At 43.6% G+C, this 14,261-nt stretch overlaps 1 protein-coding gene and 1 long non-coding RNA gene across 2 annotated transcripts; both read right to left on the reverse strand.

The window, feature by feature from the left end:
* Positions 1 to 1,407: 1,407 nt before the first annotated feature.
* On the reverse strand, positions 1,408 to 2,819 carry LOC131836020 (uncharacterized). The gene is made up of 2 exons (XR_009355467.1): positions 2,601 to 2,819; positions 1,408 to 2,227 (listed from the first exon to the last, which is right to left on the reverse strand). It is a non-coding gene; the product is annotated as an uncharacterized LOC131836020 (long non-coding RNA).
* An 8,676-nt stretch (positions 2,820 to 11,495) lies between these two features.
* On the reverse strand, positions 11,496 to 13,291 carry LOC131836018 (ribonuclease pancreatic-like). The gene is made up of 2 exons (XM_059181013.1): positions 13,207 to 13,291; positions 11,496 to 12,324 (listed from the first exon to the last, which is right to left on the reverse strand). Exon 2 carries the CDS (start codon positions 12,297 to 12,299, stop codon positions 11,844 to 11,846), a length of 456 nt encoding a protein of 151 aa, XP_059036996.1. The 5' UTR covers positions 12,300 to 12,324; positions 13,207 to 13,291; the 3' UTR covers positions 11,496 to 11,843.
* Positions 13,292 to 14,261: the final 970 nt, after the last annotated feature.

Genomic DNA, 14,261 nt, shown 5'->3' on the forward strand with positions numbered 1-14,261 from the left:
TGAAACCTGAAACTTCATATTTCTGTCTTTGTTTCTAAGAACTGACATAAAGAAATGACATAAGGGAAGGTGAGTCTGACTAGCACAGCTATTAAAGGAATCGCTTGGTTTGGAAAGAACCATTGTGCAGCACAGATAACTGACACACTTATAACTACTTCAGTAGGTGGCCTTTCGGATAGACATTATGTTTGGCTGCTACTCAAAGACAGATCAGGCAACAAAGCACTTTGACCTACCCTGGACTGTTAACCCAATGAGTTAGTAGTTGGAAAGGAAATGGAAAGGTATGAGGGGTAGCAGAATACGCCATCCCAAATATTCCTTTTTGGCATAAGAATTATCGTAAGCTGTTTATTGTGAGAAAGTGTAGACCAGGAGAAGTTCTGAAAGCAGAGTAGAGGTTACACTTTTGTAGGGGAAATTTACATTAGAAAAGTGTCCAGTACAGGAAGTGAGCCATGTCAGGGGTCACTTTCATCTGGGAGAGTCATCTTCATTCCAGGGCCAATTTCCTTTGACAAAATTTTCCTCCTCTCACCTTCCTCTGAATTGCTATTACCCCCTTTAAAGCCCTAGATCCCTATCCTTTCCTTAGCCCAGGATGGTCCATAAGTCCCAGGTGGATAGCTGCTTTTTAGTCTCATATTTTTGTGGAGATCCACTATGTATATATATATAATTAAAATAGTTTTTGTCCTGTTACTCTGACTGTTTATACTGGGGGTGCGGGCTCACAGCTAAGAACCTAGAATGGTAGAAGGAAAATTATTTTTCCTCCCCTACATCTATACCTAGGTTCTTAATCTCAGGCATTTTCTGAATCCCAGTCCCTTAATTTCTATGTCTTCTACCTCTTCAAAAACACCATTACTTTCGTGAGATTTCAGTGTTTAAGTAAGACATGCATGCTTTTAGCTCCGCTGTATTTTTTTTTCCTTGATCTATGCTTTCTTTCCATGCATTGCAATAGATCATGGGAGAATTGATTCTAAGGCTACAGGGGATTATTCTTCTTACTACTACTGACATTTAAAATTATCTGATGAGATATGGAAACCAAGAGTAAAGATGTAGGATGCATTGGTTGTCGGGGTTAGAACCTGTGTGAAAGCACTGTGGACATTTTATGAAATATCAGTGCCACCTACAAATAAACATAGGTCATGGTTTCAAGGGAAATATGTAAAAATCTATGAGTAGAGTTTGATGAGATGGAGAATATTCTTGCTAAAAGTTCCAAAAAACACAGGGGTGAGAGAAGTGGGAGAGCTCTGGGTTGCAGATTAACCTCAAAGGACACCCAAGGACCAACTAGTTCTCCTAAGAATGTCAGCAAATGCAATCTAGATGGCTCCAGGCTGGCAATGATGTGAAAGGCATCCCAAACACACACACTCAAGGTCATTACAATGCAGCAGAAAGTGATTTTATTGCTGGGAACAGAATGCAACAAACTTGGAAGACGTTCCAAGATTAAAAATATGGGGCCTGGGTCTTTCCTTGCCCCTTTCACTATTGCCCTTCTCCAAAACACACAAAGCTCCAAAGCAGAAAGGAATGCTATTTGTTTTTGTCCCCAGCTCTGGTCTGGCATCATGGCCCCATAATTCTCTCACTGCCCTCATTCTTTCTTCTATGGGAACCATGGAAATCAACAATGAAAAAAAAAAAAAAAGGCAGAAGGGAACACAAGAGAACCTGCACCAAGTGTGAAGCGAAGCAATGGGAACCTTAGTCCAATCAAACTATCCAGGAGGCTGTGATCTGGTACTGTTTAAGTGTATAGGAAGCATACTATTAGGAGGGTAACCTGGCTGAAACTTGTTACATTTTACAAGGTAGAACCGGTTCTGGAGCCTAGCCTTGTAGTGGCAGTCACACTGTCCCTCCAGTGTGATAGCAGTAAGTCATGTTAATATGATTCTCCTTCCAGTGGCAGTATTTCTGGGCAGTCTCACAGTCTGTCTTGGGTAAAAGACAGGTAGCAGCTGCATTCTGGAAGGTGTCATACAGAAAGGTGTCTGAAGGTTTACAAGTCTGAGTATAATTATCGGCCCCACGCATTTCTGTCTTGAACTGGACAGGACCTGCTCTTACATGCTGAATTTCAAACCCTTGAACCCTTTGAGGTTTGGAGGCCTAGCAGCAAGTGGCACTGGCCCCCATGATCCCAGCAGCACCAGGAGGAGAGGAAATGGTCCCAGAATATCCAGCATCATCTCTTCTGTGTGGGAAGAGGGAAGAAAATAAGAGAATGATAGTAGTAGAAGCAGTAAGAGCAAAATTATCATTCACAACCATTTAGGTCTACATTGTGCCTTTCAAGATTTCTTAAGTCTATTTTTTTAAAACCATCCTCTTTCTGATGTGATTCTCACAATTCTATGAAGGTCCACAAGCCTGGGGAGAAGAAATGTGAGTTAGGATGACTTTTCCTCTGACTGGCAGATCCCATTCCTCTCTGTCCTGTGCTTATGGGTCCAGAATCTTGCTTCTTCCCTCCTGCCTCTAGACAATTTCTCCTCCGTCTATTTAACCTGGGCCATCTGGCCATCATCTCGGCTCTAACTCCCCAGCCTCCAGGCTATTCCTCTTACCAGGTCTCATTGCTTGGGGTCCTGCCAAGGAAAGAGGCAGTGGTTAGTTCCAGGCTCAGAGGCTTTTGTCTGCAGTTCCTCTGCCAGGTATGCCAGCATGGTCTGCTTGTAGCAGGGATAGTTTCTGAGCCCTAGGGAAGAGGAAAGGGAAACCAAAGGCTTGGAAGATGCCCTTCTTGTGCACAGTGTGGATGAGACCCACATCATCCAAATCACTGTTTAAAGCCAGTATCCCTGCAGATGCAGGAAGACCAAGCCTCCTTATAGGTACAAAGGAGAAGTTATAACTTCCTCAAAGAACTTGTGAGGAAATGATGACTTTCTGATATGGGTTTGGTGCTTCCTTCTCCATAGGAAGCTTCAGTGTTTGGAACCTCTATGCTTTCATTTTTTTTAGGAGAAAACACCCAATGTATATTTGATACAATATTTGCTAGGTACCTGGTAGTGTTGTGAATTGCAAGAGCAGACTCCATTGAATTATTGATTTATGGGTATTTTGTTGGGCCAGACTCTCTGCTACTCATGTATCTTGATGTATTTGATCCCAGATCCCAAGTTGTGTCTCACTCTCCAGAAGAATATTTATCTCCAGATTTTTCTAGGACCTCCCAACAACTTTCTGGAAACACCTTAGCTTCCTTTCATGTGTATAAGTTGCCTCTTATAGATTCAGGAGTTCATAATCTAATGAAGGAGATGGTCAGATTAATAGAGACATACATTGTACATTAATAACTTTAAATACCTCTTTTGGCTGCGGTGGAGGAGGTGCCAGGGGGCTCTGAGGAGCTGGTAGATAGAAGGCTCTAACACTTGAACTTGTTTTCGGATTAATAAGAATTTAGGTGAAGAGGATGGTAAAGGGCATCCCATGAGGGAACTGCATGTAAGAGGAAGCCAGAAGCTGGTTCCTGGACCCATTCTGAAATCATAAGGATCACTGTAATTTTATTATTTGCATGGTACACTTAGGTCTACATTGTGTTGTTTCCTGTTTAATTATGTTTTATGTACTCTGTTTGAAAAACATATTTATTTGTTTGAGAGAGAGAGAAAAAGAGCATGAGTGGGTGGAGCGGCAAGGGAGAGGAGGGAGACTCCCCATCCAGCAGCACTTCGTCCTATTGGGGCTCAATCCCACCACTCATGAGATCAGGACCTGAGTGCAAACCAATTGGAAGGTCAAATGACAGAGACACACAGGTGCCTCTGTTTTCCTTACTTCTTAAACTTCAGCACAATCAATCATTAACTTTGTCTTTTACTTCTACTCTGCAGTACCTAATGATTGTAGACACATAACCAGACAGAAACATTTATCTTGATGTATCTGATCCCAGATCCCAAGTTGTGCCTTCCTGTCCAGAAGAATGCTTATCTCCAGATTTTTCAAGGACCTCCCAGCAAGTGTCAGGAAACCCCTTAGCTTCCTTTCATGTGTGTAAGTTGTCCCTTATAGATCAACAGGGTAAGAGGGCAAGGCAGCTTTGGGAATGATCCCCTTCTTTCTCCTTGGGCTGCTCTCTAGACTACAAAGCTTTCCTTGCTTTAAATCCAGTGTCTCAGAATTTGGCTTGCTGCACATTGGGTGCACGGACATGTTGGAGTCTGGCAACAGAGACCCATGGACATGAAGGAGAAAGGCCAGTTTAGGGTATTTGCCTCTTGGGTCTGTTCTTGCTTTTCCACTGGTGCTGTAATACACTTACTTGGAATCTTCTTGTTTTTTGGAGGGCTCACAAAAATGTGTCCTACAGGGACTCCCTGCCTCTAGCCTCTTTTCCTTTCAACCTGTTCTACACATCCCTTCCAGATTAGTACTCCTTGAGCATCAATAGAATAGGAGAACACTCTTGCTTTTTAATGTCTTCATTTATCTACAGGATAAAAATGATGTCTTTTCAGAGCAAAATCACAAGATATAAGGTTAATATACAAAAATCAACTGCTTTCTTAGGTACCAGTAACGAACAATGAAATTTGAGGAAAAAATTTACATATGCACCCAAGAAAAATGAAATATGTAGATATGAATCTACTAAAAAAATGAACAAGCTCATTATGAGGAAAACTACAAAACTCTGCTGAAAGAAATCAAAGAAAATCTAAGTACATGAGGAGATCATCTTTGTTCATGCTGAAGGAAACCAGACCCTGTGACCCCAAGCTATGGCTCTTTGACACAAATAATATTTTGTACTAAGGGCAGTTAAGAATCCATAAATGCAGGAAAAGCTCTCCTTTTTTGCCTAAAGGTAGGATATAAATTCTTTTCCTGGAGTCAATGTTACCAGCCAGAGGTGGCACCATAGGAATCTGAAACAGACCTTGTTATACTAACCCTTTTCTTTCTAGTTATTTCTTCACCATTTCCTACCTGTAGACCAAACAAGTCTCCACAAATGTATTGTGTCTTTGTCTAGAGGGTATAAAAGCTTCCAGTGCTGGTCGCTATTTCAGGTCTTCATTCCCATATTGAGGCTCCTATGTACATGCGAAAATTTAAGTGAATTTGTATGCTTTACTCTTACTTATCTCTGTCAGTTCAATTTTGAGACCCAGTCAGAGACCATGAGAAAGCTGAGGAAGATGGCTTCTTCCCCTTCAGTGATATTATGCACTGTCCAAACCCATAGAAATATATAATGCAGAGAATTGATCATTATTCAGTTGTGGACTTTAGTTAGCCATCATCAATATTGCTCATCAATTATAGGAAAAGGATGACACCCTCCCCCCCAAAGATGTTAATAACAGGAAAACTGTGGGCTGTGTAGGTAGGAAAGCGGGGAAGGGAGAAGCACAAGAGAATTTTCTATTCTTTCTACTCATTTTTTTGTAAACCTAAAAGGGCCCTGAAGAATTAAAGCTACTTAATTAGAACCAAACCAAACCAAACCAACTCAAACCAAAAGAGTTGTCTGTGTATCTAATACTCATGTATCCTGTTCTCCAGCCACAAGCCCCACTTCTCTCTGCAGTGCCGCAACTTGATAGCACCCTAAACCCACTAGCAGAGGCAAACAGTATCAGATTACCCCTGTGCCTAACTGGAGTTCCCAACCCTGGCCTCTCTCATTAGAAGTGCCTAAGAGACTCTTAAGAAGGCCTAGATTCTAGGCCTCCTGAAACAGACTCTTTGGGAAGCAGGTCTTTTTTGCATGTCTGTGTTTGATGAGCTCCATGGTGAATCTCATATCCATTCCTAGTGGAGAACCATTTTTCTTAGCTGACACTGATTTTCACCCAGTTCCCAAGTTCTCAAGACTGGACTTCTACCTGATTCCTGAAACAAAGTTTGTACCTTGTCTTAAAACACCTATTTGAATGACTGCAAGAAAGATTGGAGAGGACACAACTGGAATAGTCTCCCTCTCCTCCCTATCTCTTTTAAATTATCCCAAATCTTACAAGTGTAGTGGAGGAATAATATCCATTTCTTCTACCCTTCTATGTGTTCAGCTGGGACCCTATAATAATAAGAATAAGAAAAACCCAAACAGATTAACAAGAGAAAAGTATTCCCATTTATTTCACATAGGTTTATGGTGAGAGGAGAGCCTTCCCAAGGAAATAAGGCTCTAAAAAAGTGGTTAAACCTGAGCGCATGTGTGCTAGGTTTGATGAAAGGTGAAAGTGGTATAAAGATGTGCTAGAACAAAGGGTACAAGCTAAGTGTAGCAATTGGTGGGCAACTTAGCAAGATGTTTGTTCAGATGTCACTCCATTTTTTCAGATAATGACACTCCTTTCTTCTGGGTATAGGAAACCTTCTCCCAGGAAGGTTTAATGACCTGCTTCCAGAAAAGGTCAGTATGTCTTTCCTGTACCTGTCCTTTCTCAAATTTCTTCAACTTAAAAGATTGAATTTGCCAAGTTGCCATATTCTGTAATAGGATGTCCTGAACTCTGTCAGAAGCTGTGCATCATGTAAATGGACCCTGGTGGTTGGCTTATAAACCTTGGTCCAGGCCCACAATCCTAAAGCAAGTTCAGGGCATTTGACGTGTCCATTTTGAGGTCTCTGCTGCAACACGCCTGTGTTTTCTCCACACTGCTGCCTGGCTTGACAGGGATTAGTTCGAAGGCCTGCTATTTGGGCTGTTTCTTTCTGTAGACTTTTATATGCTTGCTGACTGCAAAAGTAATGGTGCCAAATTCTTGTCACCGAAATTACAGAGCATTAGTATCTTGAATCATACACGATATTCAGTCATATTCAACTTCTTAGAACACTCCATCTACCCTGGTTGCTGAGGTCTTTCTGTGTCAGGCACCTGACAAGTGAGTGGTCAGAACAGTGAGTTAGGGACTGATACTACCTGATGAGCTCCATATTCTTTTTAAGGTTTAGTATTATTGTTTCTGCAGAGCTACAGGTTTGATTGTCAAAATGGCTGACACTGAGGAACACTGACTGAAAGTAAGCCAATAGGCTTCAGATAAAGTGTACCTACTCTGTACCACGAGCTCTCCATCACGACGGTGGTTAGTTGTGTGGAAAGCACGGTTGTGTGCTTCTGTCTCCTGGGCTGCTGCGGGGTGACAGGTGGGGGTGTCCGGGTCAACTCAAGGTTTCATCGTGGTGGTACTTAATAAGTTTTCTTCCTAATGCTATTGTCTGGACTTTTTTCTAATTTTAAGATTTTATTTATTTATTTGACACAGAGAGAGAGATCAAAGTAGGCAGAGAGGCAGGCAGAGAGAGAGGGGAAGCAGGCTCCCTGCTGAGCAGAGTCCCTGATGGGGGCCTGGATCTCAGACCCTGAGATCAAGACCTGAGCAGAAGGCAGAGGCTTAACCCGCTGAGCCACCCAGGCACCCCATTTTTTGGACTTTATATTACCAGGATCTTCCTTACGGACAGAGAAGGGGCTGCAGTGAGGTAGTCCCTTTAACTTTTTCCTTTATATCTATGGACACCTTGTACATGCAAATGGTAAGCATCAATGCAACACTGAGAAATAAATCTGGTAAAAAGGATGTTTTCCTTTGGTCGTTGTTTGTTAGGCCCCGGTTTTCTTTTCCAGACGCAGTTCAGTTCTTTATGTCTCTTCATGGTCTTTATTTATTACACAGATTTAAGTATTAAATATTATTAATATATGCAATGGAATATGATTCAGCTGTCAGAAACATGAAATCTTGGCATTCGCAACAACTGGGTGGAACTGGAGAATGTTATGCTAAGTGACAGAAGTCATTCAGAGAAAGACAATTATTGTATGATCTCACTGATCTGTGGAATTTAAGGCACAAAGCAGAGGATCATAGGGGAAGAGAGGAAAAAATAAAACCAGAGGAAGCCAGAGAGGGAGACAAACCATACAGACTCTTCATGATAGGAAACAAACTGAGGGTTTCTGGAGGAAAGTGGGGTAGAGGGATGGGGTAGCTGGGTGATGGACATTAAGGAGGTCACATGATGTAATGAGCACTGGGGATTATATGAGACTGATGAGTCACTGACCTGTACCTCTGAAACCAACAATAATTGTATGTTAATTAGTTGACTTTAAATGAAAAAATTTAAAATAATAATAAACTAATATATTATTACCAAAAATATAAATAAAAATAAAAGTTTATTGACAGGGCACCTGGGAGGCTCAGTGGGTTAAATGTCTGCCTTGAGCTCAGGTCATGATCCCTGGGTCCTGGGATTGGAGCCCCTGGTCTTGAGTGGTCAGGCTCCCTGCTCAGTGGGATGTCTGCTTCTTTCTGACCTCTGCCCCCTCCCTTGTTCACAGGCTCTCTCTCTCTCACAAGTAAATAAAGAAAACATTAAAAATGGTGAATTAACATGTATCCTCATGCATGTGTTTCTCTCCTCTTTTCCCATCATCAATAATAACACTGTTTTTTATTTTTAAAATATTTTTAAAATTTATTTGACAGACAGAGATCCCAAGTAGGCAGAGAGGCAGGCTGAGAGAGAGGAGAGAGGAAGAAGCAGGCTGCTTGCAGAGCAGAGAGCCTGATGGGGGACTCGATCCCAGGACTCTGGGATCATGACCAGAGCCGAAGGCAGAGGCTTTAACCAAGTGAGCCACTCAGGTGCCCCACCAATAATAACATTTTATACACAATGTTGTACACTATTTCTTATTTCCCACTAAGAATAAATTTTGGACATATTTCATGTCAGTAGCAAAGGTGTATTTGGTTCTATTTGCATAGTATTTTGTTGTAAGGAAACGCATCATATTTTAACCAGTCCCATGTTCAGGACATTCTGTTTGTTTGCCAACTTTTACCAGTATAAACCAGTTAGAAGGAATATACTGGAACAAAACAGCAGCCCGAAGCCCCATGAATTTATCTGTAGTGTGCATGCTGTCCATAAGTCCCTCCGCGTGCAACCGGTCTTCCCTGGAGATAAGTTCTGAAGCTCCCTCATGAGTGTGGGTTCCAGGGGCTGTGGGTTGACAACAGGAAACCCTTCCAGATGCACTTGCTGTTACCAGACCTAAGGAAGCCTAGGAAAAGTGAACATTCTGGACACAACTGAGTAGTTATTATTATTATTATTATTATTTTTCCGTAATGGGTATCTGAGAAGTCAGGATCAATTGGATTAGACTTTGGTCTTTTAATGCTGGAGACAGTTAAAATAATAGTCATTTTAGTATACGATGGACAAACTAAAATACTAAGATGGACAGCTAACTTATTTTTATATTCACTTGGAGCATATTCTGGAACAGATTGAAAGTTCCCATTTGTAAGGCAATTTATCAAAATTGCCTCACTGAACCCTCACACCAGACTACAAGGTAGTTCTGACTGTCCCCATGCTAGAGATTGTCCTGAGACCCAGACAGGGTGGTGATAGCAGGGAGCAGCAGAGTCCTGAGGGGCTACTTTCAAGCTCCAGGGCTCTTCCTTGAGCACTGCTGCTCAGAGGGAGGCAGGGTGGGTAGGGTTAAGGTCAGTTCTTCCCATTCAGGCTGCCTCTGAGTCTCATCTCTAAGAAGGGTATATCATCCAGAGTGAAGTACCTGGCTTGTCAGGGCTTTGTTTTCTAGGTAGTCATGTTTCCTTAACAAAATGTATTTGTAGAATGTGACAGATAGAACTAGCCTCTGTTCCAATGGTTTTCTCACCTTTGACACCCCTGTCATCTCCGGGTGCAAGCTGTGTTTATTTTTTTTTTCTATTTTTTAAGATTTTATTTATTTATTTGTCAGAGTGAGAGAGCACAAAGCAGGGGGAGAGGCAGGCAGAGGGAGAGGGAGAAGCAGGTTCCCCGCTGAGCAGAGAGGCCAAGGTGGGGCTCCATCTATAACCCTGGGATCATGACCTGAGCCAAAGGCAGACACTAAAGGTCTCAGGTCATGATCCCAGGGTCCTGGGATCGAGCCCCACTTCAGGTCCCTGATCATCAGAGATCCTGCTTCTCCCTCTCCCTCTGTTGCTCTCCCTTCTCGTGCTCTCTCTCTCTCTCTGTCAAATAAATAAATAAAATCTTTACAAGAAAAAAAAAGGAAAAAAAAGTATTGAGGAAAGAATTGATGGTTTGACATCTCCGTGTGTCTAGATTGGCTGAAGGAATTTCAGGAGTGCATGGATGCTGCCAAAACTACAAGCTCTGGACATCACAGTACGGAACTTAAATAAAATATCAAGGCTGCCATAGAGTGCACCCACCATTCCTTAAAGCCCAAGAGAGGAAGGTAGAATTCTGGAAAAGTGAAGCTATGCTTCCTGTGGGAAAATATGAGTTTCCTCCTCCTGAGTGATTTGATCAGTGAACTTTCCAGAACAGGGCGTCCAATAGAACCAAGGGAACTAAGAACCCTACTATGCCATCCTTTCTGATCTTGTTTCTCGGGTCTCCCTAGACCTACTTCCTTGATGCCATATCCATAATTACTTCTACCTTACTTTTCTGTTTTTAAAGATTTACTTATTTATTTGAGAGAGAGTGAGAGAGAGTGAGCACAAGAGAGCACATGCAAGGGAGGGGCAGAGGAAGAGGAGGAGAGGGAGATAGAGCACATGTGCAAGCAGGGGAGGGGCAGAGGAGGAGAGAGAGGAAGACCCAAAGCAGGCTCTGAGCTGAGCACAAAGCCCAATATGGGACTCGATCCCAGGACCTTGAGAGCATGATATGCATGAAATCAAGAGTAGATCCCTTAACAGACTGAGCCACCCAGGTGCTCTCCCCACCACACTTAGGAAAAGGGAGAGTGCAGGATTTTCTTCCTGAGTCCACTCTGGTAGCAGAAAGAACAAGGACTGGAGGCCAGGAGACCTGGGGTCTAGTCTCAGCTGTGCCACTAAGTAGCAGCAGCTGTAAGGAAGTCATTTACCCATTCCTGAGATTCAGGCTGTTCCTCTGTAAAAGTGGGGATTACTATCTCAGGGATAGCAAGTGGAACACACACATTTACTTCCATCCTGCCTTCAACAGAGGCTGCCATTCAACCTCATCACTTATTAGAATTTTTTTCTGCAATGTTCTAGGCAGGCCCAATCCATTAAAGTGGATACATGAGTCAAAATCTACTTATTCTCATTTAATTTAATAATCCTTACAGACCCTTCTAGCTCCTAAATGGAATGTCCTGACTTTCCAACTAAGAGATGGCCATTTTTGTGATCTGGTAATAGCTCACTCAATAAAAGGAAAAGGAAAACTTAGGATCATAATTTCATCCCCTACTCCTGCCCAGCCAGGGACTGAGCAGGATTTTCTTGAGGTCACCCTGCCCTTCCTTCTGTGCCAGAGATTTTGGTATTTGAGCTCCCCCTCCATCAGCTCACCCAGCAGGACAGTCCCAGACTGTAGCTCCCTTTCATCTCAAATAGCCCATACTTAACAGCTTTATATTTGACAGCAAGGCATCTCTGAGCAAAGGAATGATCTCAGGTCACGAAGAACCAAGAGTCAGGAGCAAAGGTAAGTAATGATTCTATTTGATGCTTACAAAATCTACCCCAATTTGCAGTTCTCATCCAAGCAGGAAAGCAATCACACGATAGTATCAGGATGGTGACAGTTTCAGAAATCCAGGTGGTTGCAACTGTGTTTTACTGAAAGAATCCAGGAAGTGGTTTACACAGGTACCCCCTCACCTCCCAAACCACACAGGGGCAGGTCCTGGGTAGGAACGCATGTGTGTTTGGGATAGGAGCCCTGGCTGGAGTTCTTTCAGACCCAGGAAGGGAGAGGGGAGAAGCAGTTGCCACAACAGGGAGGTGGGGCATCTTGCTACTCTGGCCTCAGGTGCAGACCTACACAGAACCATCAAAGTGGACTGTCTCATACTGTACACACTCACAGGCCACGATGATGAATTTCTCTTGCTGCTTGGTCTCGTAGTCGCATTTGGGGTATTTGGAGCCTTTCTTCAGGCGGCAGTCGGTGATGCGCATTTTGGAACTGCTTTGGTGGCAGTTGGGCTTCCCGTTCTTGCAGGTTACATTTCCCTGGAAGCAGATGACCTGGACATCTGGCAGAGGCTCGTGGATAAACGTGTTCACCGGCTTGCAAAATCCAACTGTCATATTCCGGCGCTTCATCATTTGGTTGCAGTAGCTGGCATTGACGGTGGAGGTGTTCGAGTCTATGTGCTGCCGCAGGAACTTCTCGGCCCTTGACTCCTTGGCCAGAGAAGGCTGGACACTGCCCAGCACCAGGAGCACCAGAACCAGTAGTGGGAACAGGATGAAGAACCTCTCCTGAGCCATGGTGGTCTCACTCCTCTGGAAGAGCCTAGCCAGGAAAAGGAGAGAAGAGAAAAAGCGTTGCCTGAGAAAGAACCCCAGCTCCTACCTGTGGCCTCCCTGGCTCACAGTCTCCGTTTGGATCAGCCGGAAAGGTACCCCTCCTACTGTGCAATTTTCCAAGGATTGAGATGCTCACATAGACTCTTGTTGAAGAGTATTTAAGTCCTACTAGCTGGAGAGAGGTGGTCTTTCCCTCTGGTTGGTGACTTGACAGTGAACTAAAATCCTGCAGTCCTATGTCTGAATATTAGAGATTTTAAAATTTAAAATCTATTTGAGGGGGCACCTGGATGGCTCAGTCTGTTAAGTGTCTGCCTTGAGTTCAGGTCATGATCTGAAGTCCTAGGATCTAGTCCTGTCTCGAGCTCAGCTCCCTGGTCACTGGGGACCCTGCTTCTCCCACTCCCTCTGCTGCCCCCTCTGCTTGTGCTTTCTATCTATCCCTGTCAAAAAAATAAATAAAATCTTAAAAACATTAAAAAAATTAAATACATTTGAAGAATGAGTACATTTATACCCAGTGCTCAAGGTGCTTATCAGGAAATCCTTTTGAATAAGACATGAGCTGAACTGTATCCCTGAAATACCATATGACCTATAGGATCATGACGGACAGAGTGAGGCCTATTGTTCTCCAACACAAGGGCAACAGCCCAGTTCCTAACACCAGTATCATAGAGGGATGCCATTGTATTCCCAAGAGCAATGCTTCCCTCTCCCAGTGCCTTTGTTTCCCTGCAGCCCACATGCTCCATCCCAATATTGGTCCAGCTCAAGTTTTTTCAGGTGCTAACCTCAACCACCCTGGTCCCTCTAACCCAACACAGAAGAAGAGGGAGTCCCTGAGACCATCTCTTCAGCCACTGACCTGGATCTCTAGCTTGGTCTCTAGGACAGAGCAGAAGGCCAGTCTCTGTGATCTCGGGATCCCTGGGGAGGGAATCTTATACAGATTACAAAGGGGCTTGGCTTCCAAGGAAAGATAGGTGGGAGGAGCATCTTGGTTTCACTTTAGTGGGAACCAAAGACATTGTGAGGAAGGACATTGTAGGGAACCATCCACACCACTCTATTTTCAGGACTGCTGAGAAGGGTGAGTCTTGTTTATAGGAACCGTACCATGTGAACCTCATCTGTCTGCTGGCTCACAAGGAGCAGCAAAGAAAGCCACTACGGTAATGATGCCTGAACCGCAGCAAAGTCCTTGTCATCTCAGGGGGCCATTTGCATCAAACAAATAACTCTTGCAGGTTTGCAAAGGACACATAAACACGTGATCCCCAGAGCACCAGAGAAATGGAGGTCCTCTGTCTCCCCAGGAGTCCTGGCGTGACTGGAATTCCAACAGCACCTCTTCTGGTGTGGGGGGCATTCTGCTTTCTGCAGCTGGAAGACTGCATGGACCTAGGGTGTGTGTGGGGGGTCTGGGCTGGGAGAGGAGGAGACCTGCGACCTCACCCAGTGTTGGCCACTTCAGCACTCCTGTGTGTGGAAGGTGGATGTGTTACAGTTCTTGGCCACAGCAACCACTCCTAGAAGGTCAGAGTGGAGGAGAGGAACTAAAGTTAACGAAACCCCAAGGGATGTCAGGCTGGCTCAGTCACCAAGGCACGGGACAAATCTTATGACTTTGCTTCTGTATCCATGTCCTGAAACTGTGCCCTGGGCTTTTCACTTCCTGAAAGTGGCAGCTGGAATGCTGAGGGTGTAACCTGACCATGTGAATGGCTTTTCCCCTCTTTAGCACATCATAATCTTAATTCAATACACTGGCTTTGATTTCTCAACACACCAACATAGAATTATTTACTCTGGCACTTAGAAATGAATAAAATAAGGCATTTGCTGACAAAGCAATAATATAAAACAAAACCTAATGGAGTTATATGACTTCATTAAAGCAGTCTTCCACTAAAAAATTTC

The sequence above is a fragment of the Mustela lutreola genome, chromosome 7, assembly GCF_030435805.1.
Source record: "Mustela lutreola isolate mMusLut2 chromosome 7, mMusLut2.pri, whole genome shotgun sequence".
Classification (NCBI taxonomy): domain Eukaryota; kingdom Metazoa; phylum Chordata; class Mammalia; order Carnivora; family Mustelidae; genus Mustela; species Mustela lutreola.

Coding starts and splice junctions, on each gene's coding strand:
- LOC131836018 (XM_059181013.1), bottom strand. CDS start 12,299: ATGGCTCAGGAGAGGTTCTTCATCCTGTTCCCACTACTGGTTCTGGTG.